We start from the raw sequence: 15,842 nt of genomic DNA on the forward strand, positions 1-15,842 counted from the left end.
CGAGTCGGGTTGTGGAAAGACACACACACACACACACACACACACACACTAAAAACAGCCTCACTCACAGACACTCAGTCTGACAAACACAGAAAATCGAAATCACAAATCGGCTTAACTCTCCCTGACACGTCTGTGAATTAAGCCTTTCCGCTGCCCTCCCTTTCCCATTATGGAGGCATTGTCCGAGGCTGAGTCGGTAACAGGTCGCCCACAGCTCCCACTGCTTCCCTCTCGCTCCTCTCTTTCTCCTCCCTCGCCTCCTCCTGGCCTCCTCTCGTCCGCTTTATCTTTCTTTGTTGTCTCTGGTTCTCGCCCTGCGTGTCCCTGGGGCTTTCTCTCCAATCCCCCGTCCTCCCTCTCCTGGCCTTCGTCTTCCTCCTGACCTCCATCAGCTCTCTCCTTAATCATGCTTCCTCTTTCCTCACGCTCTCTCTCTCTCTTCCTGTTCCCTCGCTTGCCCTCTCCTCTACTTGGTCTGCATATCACAGTGGTTGTTTTCTGTGGGGGAGAAATATTGAGTTACCTGCATTAGTCACACAAAGATATAAAATAATCAGTTAAACCACTTGCTAACTTGGAGTGTTGCCTCGGTAAAACATTTCCTGCATTCTCTAAGATAACGGTTATTGCTAACTACAATAGGCACAATCATTGAAACCCAAGAAATGTCTTCTCATTAATTAGCATCATTTTGTTAACTCCTCCTAAATGAATGTTTCCACGGGTCAGAGAGTCATGTTACGTCTTGTTAGCCAGTCTGCACACTTTGTCACTGGGTCTCTTCAGCCTAAACAGTGAATATTTAGTTTTCAACTTTTATTTTACTTTCAATACACAATATCCTCTTGCACTGATTTCAGCATTCACACAGCCTCTTTATATGCTGAGGTGAAAGTAAGGGAATGATCACATGAAGCCAGCATATTGAGTGGTGGAGGGAGAACATGAGGGGGGGGGGGGCTACGGAAGGAGAGTTGGCTGACTGTGTTGTGAATGCAGGGAGTAGACAAGCAGAGCGGCTCTGACAGGCTGTGTCTGCACAGTTTGTTCTCCAATAGGCCCACACAGAGTCACCAGTGGGGTGCGCGCACACACACACGCGCACACACACACACGCACACACGCACACACACACGCCCACACACGCAGACACCAGTCAGTCTCACACTCTAATGGTGTTACGCACAGTGAGCTGCAGGCTTAGCTACAAACACACACACGCAGAGTGAGAGGCGAGGCGGGCCGGGCGGAGGGGGGGGGCTCGCTTTGCAGCGCTCCTCCCGAGGCGCGGCGCCGGGGAGATGGAGCCATCACGGCGAAGGATGAAAGTGCAACAATGGTTTCATCACTTTCCCCCCCCCACCATGTCCCACTGCACCGCGGAAAAAATAAGCTTCCAGCGTTCTCGTCCGCCTGTTAGAGAAAACACGCGGTCGCATTAAAACGAGAGGAGGGGAGGCCCGAGGGGGAGGGGGGGGCGGCAGAGAGGAGGCGTACTTTCTCCTCAATCGATGCACCGCACAAACCCGTATTGTTGATGCATCCGCAGCACGTATTGACTATTTTTATGGACCGAAAGACAATATTGTGTATTGATCTTGAAAATGTCTCCGTGTTCTGCTGCTGTTTATTGACACTGTCCTCTCTTCTGTTCTTCTTCTCTGGCTGCGTGTGTCCTCACAATCAACCCTGAGCCGCTCCCTTCTCCCTCCCTCTTTTTATTGCTTTTATGTTTTTGAAGATCCTTCCTGTGCCCCTGCTGACGTTCTTTCTCATCGTATCCTCTGTAGCCCAGACTTCCTGCATGGCCCCATCCTGTCACCATCACCAGTATAAACGCGTCTTTTATGTGCACTCGCAGAGGAGCGTTAACGCCTGCGTGGAAGGTCACCAGAATGAATCGGATCAACAATCGTCACCTAATTCTTGGTCTTTTCTCTCGTCTCCACCAGGGTGCAGTGATCACTCCAGCCATGGACCACACTATGTCCATGCAGCCTGCCAGCATGATGGGCCCCCTCGCCCAGCAGATGAACCATCTGTCCCTGGGCACTACAGGAAGTGTGAGTGCACCTCGCTGCACACACCAAACGCCAACACAACCTGCACGTTCACACACTCTGTCCTGAAGAAAATTAGCCTCACACACTTATTTATTTGGGTTTTATTTCAGAAGGAAAAGTTTGATCTTGATTTTTTTTTTTTCAATGTGGATATTTGCAATATTTTCCAAGGACACTTTTTCGTTATTACATCCGCAAATCTGTGACCAGGCAAATATTTACAGGCATCTTTATTTCCACTTCCATCATATCTGTAGGCGCTACTTTCATGAATGCAGTTGTTGAGTGATTGCTGATTGCTTCTTTTAGTTTTCTGTGTTCTGTTCATTGCTAACAATAGTACATATTACAATGGTACCTTTTACAAGCAGCTGAGGCTGACTTAACTTGTCTTTATTCTTTCACTCGTGGGTATTTCTACCACCTGTACGTCCTGTAAAGAGTTGAGAGTCGGTCTTTACTCCTGACATGAGGAAAAATGTATAAAACACCATTTATATGGAAAGCCAGCTAACCAGTTTTGTCGTAACGTGTTATTTGCTCGATTGATGACGCCACATAAATGCAGGAAATGTGCATGTACACAATTCCAGTATTTAGTTTTAGGCGTCAATAGATCAGTGAGTACACTGCATCACCTAAAAACGCTCTAACACTACAAATCGATCCACTGAAAGCTGCTCTTAAAATGGATTTGTTACTGTCGGGTTTGCTGCTATTTCTCTTCAGCATACCGGTTGAGCAATGAAAAACATGTGAACGTCAACATCTGCTCCTTGAGACAGAAAGTTATACGCTTAGGGAGAAATCACCAGGTGTCCATTACACACAAGGTTGGGGTCAGAATGATCAAGTGGAGGAGAACGTTATTCATTTGGGTCCAAGACAAAATACACATTGAGTAAGAGATGGATTCTATATTTCCTTTGAAGAAAGCCAAGCTCCTTCGGCTGTCGCCACATGTGCTGCCTTGGTTTGTGTCGTACTGCGTGCGTTCACTGCCAGACTTTGAGAGTCTTCTACATTAAACAGGTTTCCTGCAAAGTGAGTGGTGTGACAGGGCCCTCTTTTGTCCACCTTCCTCACTCTCAACCACTCATTTCTACTTCGTTCTCACACATTCTGTCTCACCCGCTCTCAGGATCACACACACACACACACACACACACACTGGCTTATAGTCGCCGCCCCCTAAACCAGGAACTCCCCCCTGTATTGGGATCAAGTCGACTTAGAGGTGTTGCACAGTTCTGAAGCCCGACTTCCTGCCCCTAACCCGGCTGCCTGGGGGCAGGCGAGCAGGCAGCTTTGCTCCGGCACTACGTTTGATCCCTGCGTGTGTGTGTGTGTGTGTGTGTGTGTGATTGAAACAGTGCTGTATTGTACAGTTTTCCAGGTGAGCTGTCAGCGACTGTGACGCCATGTTGGCTCCCCCTCCCTAATCGGCCCCAGCTGTGCTAACAGCCAGGATTAGAGACAGGCTAATCTATGATGATGGCTTCTGATGTTTGATGACTTGTGATATAGGAGAAAGTGGGTTACGCCACTCTCTCCCTCCCTTTAAAAAAAAAAAATTCAGTTTCAGTCTCCCCCTTCTGCCTTCTGAGCTGTCCCGAGGCGATGTGCCGTGTAGCATAACCCCTTTATTGCCGGGCTGCACACACGGCATGCCACACGTGATCATCAGTAGGAATTGAGACGTGTTTTCTATGAAGAGCACTCTCAAGCCAGATGTGAAAGCCCTCTCATAATGCCTGATTGAGAAAGCCTGTGAGAGGAGGAGTTAGACACCAGTGTCTGCAACGATCCACGCAGTAAACTGGACTGGACACCACATAGTCATAAAGCACATTCCTCCAGGGCACGGTGTTGGGCTTATGACCACCACCAAGTAGTCACTGGACTTACCCGAGGCCTTCTGTGACGCACACCTACCATGAGCAGTGTCTCCAGAGTCACGACTTCCGCCACTCCCCAGAATACTCCTGGCTTTTCCAGGACTCTCTGCGGCTTCTTGTGTGTGGCTGTGGCTTCTCTTCTCCTCTGCAAGAAAAGAACCAAATGTTCCCGGTCCGCCCAAGCTGCGACACTGGTGTGGTGACGGGAGCTTTCGGAGGAAACGCCGTGTTGTTGCGCAGCGAGGATCGGCACGCAGGGTTTGGCCTTTCTCCCCAGCTGGGTCGGCTGATGGCTCACCGCTTTGGAATCGAGTTGCATTGCCAGAAAATGATTCTGTTTTCAACAAGCTCCACAGTCACCCAGCTCACTTTGGTGTCTGTCTATCTTGAACAAGTTGATTACAGGATGCTAGAGAACCTCCGGCTCACTGTTTATAGATGGCACCCATAAACATGCCATCCGTGCTCCTCACAGATTTATTCCACCACGTTTGGTGCATATTGCGCTCTGACTGATTTATTTACTGTCTCTTCGCCCTAACCACTTAGCAGGAGTCTATCCGTCATGCTTTGTGTTTGCTCGTGCGTCTTAGATGTGGTGCACGAGTTGGTGTGCACGTGCTCTATTGTGTGTGTGTGTGTGTGTGCAGGTGTGTACGCACGTCAGTGTCTGCGTCATTGTGTGAGCGACAGAGTGTCCGACATGACAAGAGGTGACCTTCTTTCTGTGTTTTCCATCCTCTTTCCGTCATGTAGAAACCAGGTCTGTGTTGTCACGGCGACAGTGGTGATTGACAGCTCTGTGTCCCTGCAAGACAGATTTGTGTGAAGCGCTTGCCTCTATTTTCCGGGCCGTTTGCCTTGGTTTTCAGGGGGGGGGGGGGGAGTCTAAGTACAGTATGTTATTCTACATTTCCATCAGCGTGCTCACCCCTTCACAGCCAAACAGGAACACGCCTCGAGGTGCGCGTGAGTCCCAGAACCACTGAGCAGTTAGGCCTGTAGGACCTTGAAGGTAATTGTGAAGGGAGGGAACGTTTTCTTTTGATGGCATTTGTCAAGTTTACAACGTGCTTTGAATGCGTTTGAGGACTGTGGTGCACGGGTTGTGCCGCTCTTGAATAGATTTTAGTGTTCTGAATTTGATGGTCGTGCCAAACCTTTGTGTATGTTCCCAGTTTGTATTTGCATAAAATGCATGAGCTTGCAGAGAAAGAACCAGATTCTGCAGTGCAGGCAGTACCAATTTGATCATTCAACAAAGATTTAATATTTCCATCCATTGTAACCAATAACTGGACCAATGATGTACAATGTATCCAACTAAACTATAGATCAATGGGAGGGTGTGAAGCCATTGGCCTGTGCACCACGTGGCCCCGTGTGCTTGCGTCCCTCCGTGCATGCGTGAGACAAACAAAAACAGACTCGCCAGTATAAATCTCCACGAGGGAAGTGTTAACAAAGCCCGGGGGCCAAGATATGGAGGCCTTTCCACCGCAAAGTGGCACAGCACCGTGATTCACAGCGGCTGGTGTGCAGCTCCATTTTGATGGAGCCTCACAGCTAAGATCAATAGTCATCAGAGCCCATCCCCACGCCGCTCCGCCATTAATAACCCGCACTGAGTAGCTAGACGCTCGTGCCTTGACCAGCTGTTATCCTCTAACAGCGTGTCAACGCAGGGAAGGACGTGATGGAGGGATGAGGAGAGAGGCAGATGATTCATTTGAACATTCAAACATGCTAATGGACTTTGCTACATTCCACCTCCACCAAAAATACCATTTTCTCACTCAGAGGTTGTTCTACTACTTGAAGCAGAAGCTAAAGGTAGATGATCTTCTTGGGTGCAGAAGGCCCGATCTCTGTCAATAGTAAGGTACGCATTAGATTGACTTTATACAGTGATAATAGATGCATGTCATAGAGAGTGGTGGCACAAAGGAGACTTAAGGAGTCTGCTCACATCAGCCTCGTTAAGGAACTATTCAGGCCTCCCGTTCATCAAACATACGCACAGGCCATCTGCTCCAGGTGTTTGTGTGTGTGTGTGCGTGTGTGTGTGTGTGTCTGTGCGGATGTACGTGGCTGTGAGTGTGAAACATCATTTATTGCCAATTAGGGATACTTTATACCGGCCAAACCTGTTCCCTGACTATGGACAGAGTACTATTAAAAGTGTTGAAATTGGACAAAAATCATCTTTATCGCCATAGCAACCCAATTCACTGAAGCCAGGCTCAACGTCCCCCTGACTTGACACAGCAGCGGCTCCCGGAAGCATGCCCTGCTCAACCTGCCACATTAGATAGGTTAACTAATGGTTATGGTGGAAGGCTCATTTAAATTCCTTTTGCAGTCCTGCAGAGAAATATAACATTTCAGATGGACACTGTGCCTTTGACAGGGAGATTTTGATAATGCTAATTATCCTTTCATTTGCCTCACAGGTGAGTTGACTGAATAAGTTAATGGGAAGGAGAGGCAAAGACTAAAAGTCCTGCAGAACATTGGTATGCATGGTTTGCATTCACCAGGGAGAAGGTCACCTGAACAACCCGATGGGCCCTTTCTGGACAATAGCAGGTTGAGAGAGAGCGGGGGGGGGGGGGGGGGGAGGGCGAGTGAGAGGGAAGAAGGGATGACACGGAGAGGTAACGTGGTGTCAGGAAGTGTGGATGTGCCGCCTCACCCCGCCCTGGGTGTGACAGCCCGAAGGTGCGATAACCTTCGCACGCGCACCCCCGAACTCAGACACAAACGCACGCTCACATTCATTGGTGGGGCATCCCCCCCCCCCCCCCCCCCCCCCCCCCCCCCCGGGTGTGTGGCGTCGGTGGGGGAGTTAATCACCCATGTCCATGGCCTTTAGCTGCTCTCATTAGGGGTGAGCGGTGGAGCCGTACCCGATCCATTAGCAACGCCGCCGGTAATGACACTTCACCGGCACCGCCGGGCCCGCCACAGCTCCCCCATTACCGCCTCCCGCCGCATGCTGCCGCCACGCTTTTTTTGTACCGCAGGCAGGGGACTGAGAGGAGGAAGGAAAAATAAGACCGATAAAAAAAATCAAAAAATCTTTACTATTTACTTTACGGAAAAGTAGCAGGAAGACGAGAAGAGGCTCCTGGTGGCTTTTATCTGAGATCACATCCGTTGGCGCTGTACTGCAGCATTATCATTCCAAGCCTCTTTATCTTTACCGCACACACACACACACACACACACACATGTATGGTCTCAAAACCCAGGTGCACAACTCGTACATGCACATGCACACTTGGACAGACAATAAGTCATCGTCTATGCACAGGGATTTTACTAATTAAAAATAAGCACACACACACTGGCAAGTCAGGCTGACACAGCCGTGCACGTTCACCCCAAACACACACACACACACACACACACACGTACACACAAACGTGTTTCACAGCAAGTCCCAAGAAAAAAGGAGAAAAGCCTCCCACAAAGTGCCGCGTCCTCATTCATATTGCATGAGGAAGCCCCCTGGCTGTCATGTAACGGAACGTGTGTCACGTCTGTAAAATGGCCATCATGGAGTCAGCCAGTAAAAAGTCAGGGCTCTCTCTCTCTCTCTCTCTCTCTCTCTCTCTCTCTCTCTCTCGCCCTCAGTCTTCAGTGGAGCAGCTGGACATCTCTTGCTCCTCCTTCCCCTCCGTACCCTCACACACTCCCTTCTGCTCTGCTCAGCTCTTCTGTGTTCAGAGTGCACACATATCCTTTTAGCGCCCTCCGAAGGAGGCTGCGAGCACAGCACCCACTGGTTTCTGGGAAGGAATTGCACTAAATTAGACTTTTAAGGAATTTTAATATCAGTGTTGGATATCTGAAATCTCTTTTCCCATTTTGTGAATCGTCAGAAATGAGTGTAACCGTAACATGTGTTGTGATGGGTGTGTGTCAGAGGTTTTTTTTATATGCATTTGTCTCGTATTTGTGTTTCAGTACATGACTGCTGCAGCTGCTGGGGCGCCTATGCAAGGGACCTACATTCCCCAGTACACTCCTGTGCCTCCTACAGCCGTCCCTGTCGATGTGAGTCCCGCACACAGTACACGCTAAAGCTTCACAGACGCGTCGTCAGCCCGCTCACTTACACCGACAAGCGCTCACTTCAAAACTGCAGAACAAGAACAAAACATTCCTTAAGCAGACCGATCGCATTTTCCGAGTATCGCTCGCTGAACAAATGGCGTGAAAACAACCGGGGTGAAAAACTGCAAGTGAGGCAAGACCAGTCAAAAGTTTCTTAGCATTCTGGGAAAGGCGTTTGAAGGGGGTTTGTCACCTCCTCGGCGGCTGTCTGGCGGCTGGCAGGTCCGGCCCGGTCCAGCCTGAGGAATGATGGCGGCGGGGAGCGCGGGGCGGCTGTCTGGCGGCTGACAGCGCGGCCGCATCCAGATGGACTATCAGTCGTGTATCGCATGACAGGAGCTGAAGTGAGACACAGTGCCGGCGGTGCTGTTCCGCCCCCAAACCCCCCCCAAACCCCCCATCTCCCCGCCGGGTGGATGGGACACACACCCATCCGTCAGCGCCTGCTCTCCGGTCAACCCACCAACCACGGGCAACGACAGTTCCCCCTGACAGACTCATTAGTCCCTCCCCCTCCCGTCCAAGCCGGTCCTCGCCAAGCAGTGGGCCGGAGGAGAGGAATGTGGGTGCAGCGTAGCCCGTGGCGCCTCGTGCCCATTTCATCCTCTGCCGCGGCGTCTGTGCAGCGTCGGCGCGCGAGGTGCACATCACTGCATCATCAGCCCGTGTCTGGAGGGCTGATGTGTGGAGAGGACGCGGTCTCCTTGAGAGCTTGTTAAAGGAGATTGAGATGACTCAAAGATGGGGGTGGGGGTCTACGGGGAATGCTGGACACGTATAAAGAGGCTCAGAGGCGTCTTTTTCACCGCTAACAAAGATGTTTAAGTCCGCGAGCAGTTTAGCACAGCTGTTTTTTGTTGTCGTACATTTCAACTCCCACACAGCAACCCCTGTGTCAAATCACAGTAATGGGAATGTTCCTCTGTTCATAGTGGCGTATTTTATTTAACCACAGTGCTCCCAATATCTATATTTAATGTAAATATGCCTTATTGCTGTAGCAAACTTAAGTGTCGTGTTCAACCTCCAAACATTTTTCGAGGCATAAAGGGAAGACGCCGTGATGCTGGTCGGCGCTCAGTGGCTTATCTACAGCGCGAGGCAACATCATCATCTCAACTACTTCCCTTGGTCATGTTTATTACATCGTATCATTTATCTACTCATTGTTATTATATCAAAACATGCAAGTTTGTCGGAAAGGGCTGTTTGCTCGATGATTCAAGTAGGAAAGCGGTTCCAGGGCAGCGGGGGGGGGCGTGCAGAGTAGTCGATCCAGCAGCGAGTGGCGAGCTTTGCAGGGAGACGCTTGTTACAGTTCAGCGCTGACACATCTCCTGCCGTGCCGTGTCCTCAGGGAGTGGTGACGGACGCCTCCCCCCAGACAGTGGCTCCCTCGTCACAGGAGGTGTCCGGCCAGCAGCAACAGATCCAGGTGGACAGTGCTGCCGACCACGTTCCTGCTTACTCATACCAGTCCAAGTGAGTCACACGGCGGAGCAGGAGCCCTCAACCCTTTTAACCTCCTTTCAGGGTAGTTCGTCGGTAGGGAGGGGGGGGGGGGGACGCCCGGACACCCGGACACCCGGAGAGGAATTCTTTAAGTTCGCCCCAGTTGGACTCAGAGATGACCGGTTTAGATTGTGGTGGTCAAAGGTCACTGTGACCTCGCAAAACACACAAAAAATGAATAATCTTATTGTAACAATTCCAAGCAAATGTCTAAAACAGTACAATTATGAGGTTGTTTGTGACATGAATAGTTATTATTTATTATTAACCTTTTGTCAGTTATGATCATTGTTTATCACATTCATTTGTTTTAAGCAAAGCATTAAAACATATTGAGATAAAATAAATATCTCTTCTGTCACCAGCACGTCAAATCCCACGGGTAGAAACGCGCTCCCTGTCCGCCTGTCAGTTATTTGGTAATCCTTAAAAGTATTTATGGAGCAGTCGAGTTGCGAGTTGTTTCTTTTTGACAGATTTTAGTGGAGTGAAGCCCTACGAAATACTGATGTAAATAAATTGAGAGCCCTAAGAGGCGCAGTGGTGCCAGCGTAGATGACTCAAATTATTCCGGGCTGCTGCTGTCATTTGCTCGTCATTCCGGCAGCACGTCCTGCTTCCGTGAGCCGTTTAACGTGCTTCTTTTTGCCCCCCGGGGGCCGTCGGCTGTCAGATCTGCTGCCTCTCTGTGTTTGTGATATTGGTCTTTGATTACAACTCCCTCTCTCTCTGTTTGCTCCTCTTTCTGCAGATAGCATCGGCCTGAGCGAATGTTCCTGTGACAGCGAGGCCTTCAGACAGAAGCTGGCTGCACTGTGTTTGTGAGGAAAAGAGTAAAAGAAAGAGATTGCTTCCAGATTGCCCGGGCACCAAAAAAAGAGACACTTTTTTTCATTTCCTACCTGGCCTACGAGAAAAAAAGAGGAAAACAAAGGGGAGAAGGAGGCAACGAGGGCAGAGGAAGTGGAGGAGGGAGAATTGCTGGGCACAGTGCAAAGAGGTGGAATTGTTTAGAATGGGAACCTGCCGGAAGCTTGAAAAGTTTCTCAAAGAAAAATCTCAACCAATAAAAGAAAAAAAAGAAAGAAAAAAACAAAAAAAAGGTTGAATGCGCAAGTAGGCGATGAAGTTTATTTTGTAATTAGAAAACGGGAGTCAAGTTTGAGATACACACAGAGATTGTCTTCCTCAGATATTAAGCTACAATTTCTTTTCACTCTTTTTTATGTTCTAGTGTTACATTTTACTTTTCTAGATATATTCAAAAACAAAGTGTTTTTTTTTTTCTTTCTTGAATCTTCATGGCCTTAATTTGAAGGGCGGCAGAAACTTTTTACAGAGTTTAAGTCTGACGTCTGGTTGGAAAAAAAAGAAGAAATAAGCAAACAACATCAGTCTCTTGGACCACTTTGATGGTTCAAGACACTGGAGGAGTTTCTCTAAAGAGGAAAAAAGAATCTATCACATAAGCTGTACAGATTTAATAGAGAAGAGCTTTTTTCTTTTCTTCATTAGAAGAAAACTTTGATAATTATTATGTCAGAGGTAACTAAGTGTCAGAAGAAAACAAAATGTCTGTTGGGGAAAAGGACTTTTGGGGTGGGAGGGGGGCGGGGGGGGGGGGGGCTTTGGGGGTAGAAGGAAGCTTTGAAGAGATTTTTCACATTGAGGAAAACATGAAAACATGCGAAAACATGCTGCATTGTGGATGCGGTATGTTGCAAATGCTGAAGTTGTTTTTTATTATCATTATTATTATTTTACATGGCAAAGTTGCTGTCAATGACATTAGTGCTTTTTATCTGCCACATTTTACCTTTTTTATGAGCTTAAAGATGTTTTTAGCCCGCTTTGCTTGTCACGCTGCAAAAAAGGAGGAGGAAGAAATATGGGGAAAAAAACTATAAAATACTAAAATACAAAAAAAATATGGAAAAATTCTGGCAGTGAAATAAAAAACAGTAGATTCAGTAGGAGCTTACGGTTTAAACCAATCAGTGCAAAAGCAATAGAGGAAATTGTTGACAATTTCTGTAGTCTTTCCTAGTTGTGGATCAAATGCAGCCCATGGACGGCCATTTTTATACCAAAGATGAAGAGACACTCTGAACCAGAGTTTTGTTTTTATTTTGCTTTCCTTTCTTTTGTTTTCCATTTTTCAGTTTGATTTTGTTGTTGTTGATGTTGTTGTTGTTGATGATGTTAATGTTGATATTGTTGTTGTTGATGTTGATGTTGCTGTTGTTTTTTATTTGACCTCGATGGCCGGACCAGTCCTTTCCATCCTTCCTGACGTCTTCTTTTTCACCGGGTTTAAGCTAGTTTTTCACGGTTGTCACACACACACACACACACACACACACACACACACACACACACACACACACACACACACCTCAGATTACAAACACTTACTGTGTAGAATCACACATCAAACAGTATTTAAAGTGTGAAGCAACCAGTGGCAGTCCTACCAAAAGTCCTTTCTCTTCATCTGCCGGTCTTGTCTTTTTCAGCAAATGTCACATCAGTTTTAAAATGCTCTCTCTCTCTCTCTCTCTCTCTCTCTCTCTCTCTCTCTCTCTCTCTCTCTCTCTCTCTCTCTCTCTCTCTCTCTCTCTCTCTCTCTCACACACACAGATGCTGCAGGGAAAAACAGGTTGTGGAAAGCTCTTTAGTTGTCGACACATTGCTTCCAGCTTTGTCCCTTTTAGTGATTTTTGGCCTCGGTCTCTTTACGTCTTTAATTCACTCGACCATTCCTCATGCATACTGAGCTCCCTGTTAACCTCTGTCATGTATAACCAATCACAGGTTACTTTTGGGATTGTTTCCCTGCCCGTACCAGATGAGTGGTGTTTGCTGCATATTGGACATTGGGTAAGTTGTTTGAGTCTTTAGCAATGATTGCATAAACTCTATGGCACTTAATGATCTTAACAGAGCTTATTTAGAACAATCATGAATAATTTAGTCATTCAATTCATTTGTTTATCGCCTTCTTCCTGAGGGTTAGATGAGAAGTACAATTTCACTCTTGTCTGTCCGGTAAATATGAAGCTACCGCCAGCAGCCGGTTAGCTTAGCTTAGCACAAAGGCTGGAACCAGGGCCGAACAGCTAGCCCGGCTCTGCCCACGGGAGACACAGTCCACCCACCAGCACCTCCACAGCTCGCTAATTATGCCGTTGTTTTTGTGTTTTCCCAAGAAACACAGTGCAAAGTGCCCCCTCGTGGTTTCACAGGGCGTCGGTTGGCGAGTAATTAACCGAAGTCTCGTCATCACCGCGAGCGTCGACCAACCAGCAGAGACTCACCTGCTGGGGAGAGATGCCCCACAATTCAATCGCGTCATAACAAGGCATTGATGGCGGCCCCCTCCCCGGCCGCTGAGTGTGTCACTTACTCCCCTTGCTTGTCCCAATTTGTTGCACAAACAGCCCCCGTCACATCCCATCCGCCCTCCCCCTCCCATTTCAATGATTTCACCTCTGAGGATTGCACCCCTGAAGACATTGCTTTTGGGACAACGGTCATTTCCGCCCCCATTAAAGCGGCCTTTGTGTGTCTGGAGCGCTGTGCGTCTGCTCTGCCCCCCCCCCCCCCCCCACTAAAGAGAAGCCGCTCTCTTCCTTGCTTCACCGGCACTATTAATGTGCCATGGCCAAGCCAGGCTCCTTTTGCTCTCATTTTCCCTCATTTCCCCCTCCTCACCCCCCCATTACTCTCCCCCCCTCCCTCTCTCTCTGAGGTTTCTTCTCTTTATTGGATGGTGCGGAAGCAGAACCACAAACCAATTTCAGTCACTCTCGCAATGAGGCTTGACGGGCCCAATTTGTCTCCCCCCGGGGCAATAGGATCCACTCCAGTGTCCCTAGAAAGACCCCTTTTCTTTTGAGAGGGAGGGGGAAAGAGGGAGCTCTTTGTTCAGCGACTCCTGTACTCGAGCTCGTGTTCATAATCTCCAGCGCAGCAGTGGGGGCCACGATTGCTTGTTGTGGATAGTGAAGTCAAACTTTGTAACCAACCATCTGATTTGACATCGACGAGGCTTCCATTTAAATCCAAATAACCCGTGAGAGGTCCAGATGGGTTTTTTAAAGCACAGGGAGGGGCTTGTTGGAGTCAGTTGTGCAGAAGAAATGCAGCACGTTATGGAAGCTGCCCCCCCGGTGCTAAAGAGGGAGCCGGCTTCACTGTGTCCACTGAGCCGCTCACCCCACACCTGACAGGACACCTGTCCACTTGAAGACCTACAAAAGACACACGGTTAAAACCATACTCACATTTTCTTCTCCCTGAGTCGGTTTTAATACCTGCTTATTTATGGAGGTCAGGAGCAAGGTGTGTCACTCAAAACACCCGCCCCACCTCCTTTCATCTGATCTGCCACTCAACATCTGCTTGTCCTCAGGCTGTGGTTTGAGGTCTTGTCCCCATGAACAAGTCTCTGCCCCATCAGGGTCAGAAATGTCCCCCCCCCCCACTTCGCTCATGCGTTCATCATAGTTGCTCAATGTATTTGAGTGAGTCGCTTCAAGTGACTTTTTAAGCTTGTGTGTGTGTGTGTGTGTGTGTGTGTGTGTGTGTGTGTGTGTGTGTGTGTGTACTACTTTTAACACATTGGCACTTACGAAGCCACAACAGAGTTCTCCAGACTTTTACGGCGTCTTAAGGAGACATTTTTTAAGCTTAATGGGACTCTGGATGCAGGAGTTTCACATTGGAGAGCAGAACGTCCCACAAATGTCCTGAGACTCAATAGTAATGGCATTATGGGGAAATGGGATTACAAATAGCCACGAGATTACGGAGAGAGAAAGGAAATGCACAACAGAGAAAATCGGCTCTATTTTGCTAATGGAGATCCAGGAAAGAAAAGGATGTTCTGGCAGGTGTTTGCTTTTCATGTGCGGCACCAATATTTCACAGAGATCTGAGAGATTACCCGACCGAACAAACACAAATGGCTTTTTCTTAATAGCACAATGGCATAATGTACTTTCCCAGAATACCAATACCTCCGTGGAGGAGTACAGAAGGCATGCCCGCAATTTTAAGGAGGCTGCAGCAGAACCGCTGTGCCCCCCCCTTCAGCCCGTGTGTCAGCACAAACCAGGAGTCCGCTCCACCCAGAGAAGTGTGTGTAAGTGTGTGTGGGGGGGGGGGGGAAGGAGGGATTGGAGCATCATCAGCTGCTGTTGCCAGGGAGCAGTGGTCATAGCCCGGAGTTTTCTGCGTCCTCGTGCAGCAGCGTGTCCCCCCCCCCCCCCCCCCACACAGGACAGGGAGGCGACCAAGCTCGACCAATCGCTAATTAGCAACGCAGGCGCTCCCTTCACCGAGGTCGACTCGTTTCCCCCTTTTCCGTCACCGTTCATCCTTTTTCACCCCCGCCATCCTTTGAGTTTGGGGTTTGACCCCAACTTTCCCTCCATCAGTTGCATTCCCTTCCTTTCCCACCTCTGCATCCTTCTTGGACTCAAATGCGGTCGCCTACGAGCACACGTCATGTCGCTGTCTGCCGGTACTGGGGGCGTCAGGATGGATGTGGAATGTCCTGCTTTGGCATGTCATTCATTCATAGTGGTTAAAGCCGGGCCCTGCTGGTGCTCCCTGACCCTTCTAATAGGTTCCCTGCTTGTGTCGGGAGGATATTGTTTGCTTGCATGGTGCCAAAAAGAGATAAAGACAAGTTCATGCAATCATATGTGAAAACTGAGATTATCATTTACCTGATGACTCTCAAATGGCCACAATATGCAGTGAAGGTCACTCATCTGGTGCCTCAAGTTCAGAAGCCCTGAGAAGCAAGCCAGAGAAAAAAGAAAAAATATTTACTGGATTTTCCTCATAGTTCATAATTTGGTCAAGTAGAAAAACTCCGTCCTCAAGTCATCGGTCCACACAAGCACTGCCGCCATCCTTAACCCTGACCAGGAAGTCCCGTGTGCTGCTTCCACAGACACAGCAGCATGCGTCGCATGTCGTCCTGGACCCTGGTGCGTTAGGAGAAGCAGCAGTTCAGAGTTCCCCTGGCGGCCTCCTGCTGAGTGTAAAGGAGAATCGTGCCTCAATTACTCATCACAGACCAGCACACACACACACACACATATAATGCAGTGGGAAAATTGCTCAAACTGCCCCCACATGAGGCCCTGTGCTTTTTAATTGATGCTTCGGTCCACCTTTGACGAGAGCCATCGATTGGCCACAGAGCCCCAGGAGCCGAGTCCAGGCTGCT

General features: G+C 48.7%; 1 protein-coding gene across 4 annotated transcripts in view; it reads left to right on the forward strand.

Moving 5' to 3' along the window:
- rbms3 (RNA binding motif, single stranded interacting protein) overlaps positions 1 to 11,209 on the forward strand; it is a 206,999-nt gene extending 195,790 nt beyond the window's left edge. For 2 of the 4 annotated variants that reach the window (XM_037473624.2, XM_037473627.2), the window contains 4 exons: positions 1,956 to 2,066; positions 7,937 to 8,026; positions 9,444 to 9,568; positions 10,350 to 11,209. In XM_037473624.2, the coding sequence (XP_037329521.2) occupies positions 1,956 to 2,066; positions 7,937 to 8,026; positions 9,444 to 9,568; positions 10,350 to 10,353 (330 nt within the window). In that variant the 3' untranslated portion in view covers positions 10,354 to 11,209. The remainder of the gene's footprint in view (positions 1 to 1,955; positions 2,067 to 7,936; positions 8,027 to 9,443; positions 9,569 to 10,349) is intronic. The other 2 variants (XM_062558354.1, XM_062558353.1) reach the window with 2 other exon arrangements.
- The last annotated feature ends 4,633 nt before the right edge of the window (positions 11,210 to 15,842 follow it).

The sequence above is a fragment of the Pungitius pungitius genome, chromosome 17 (genome assembly GCF_949316345.1).
Source record: "Pungitius pungitius chromosome 17, fPunPun2.1, whole genome shotgun sequence".
NCBI lineage: Eukaryota > Metazoa > Chordata > Actinopteri > Perciformes > Gasterosteidae > Pungitius > Pungitius pungitius.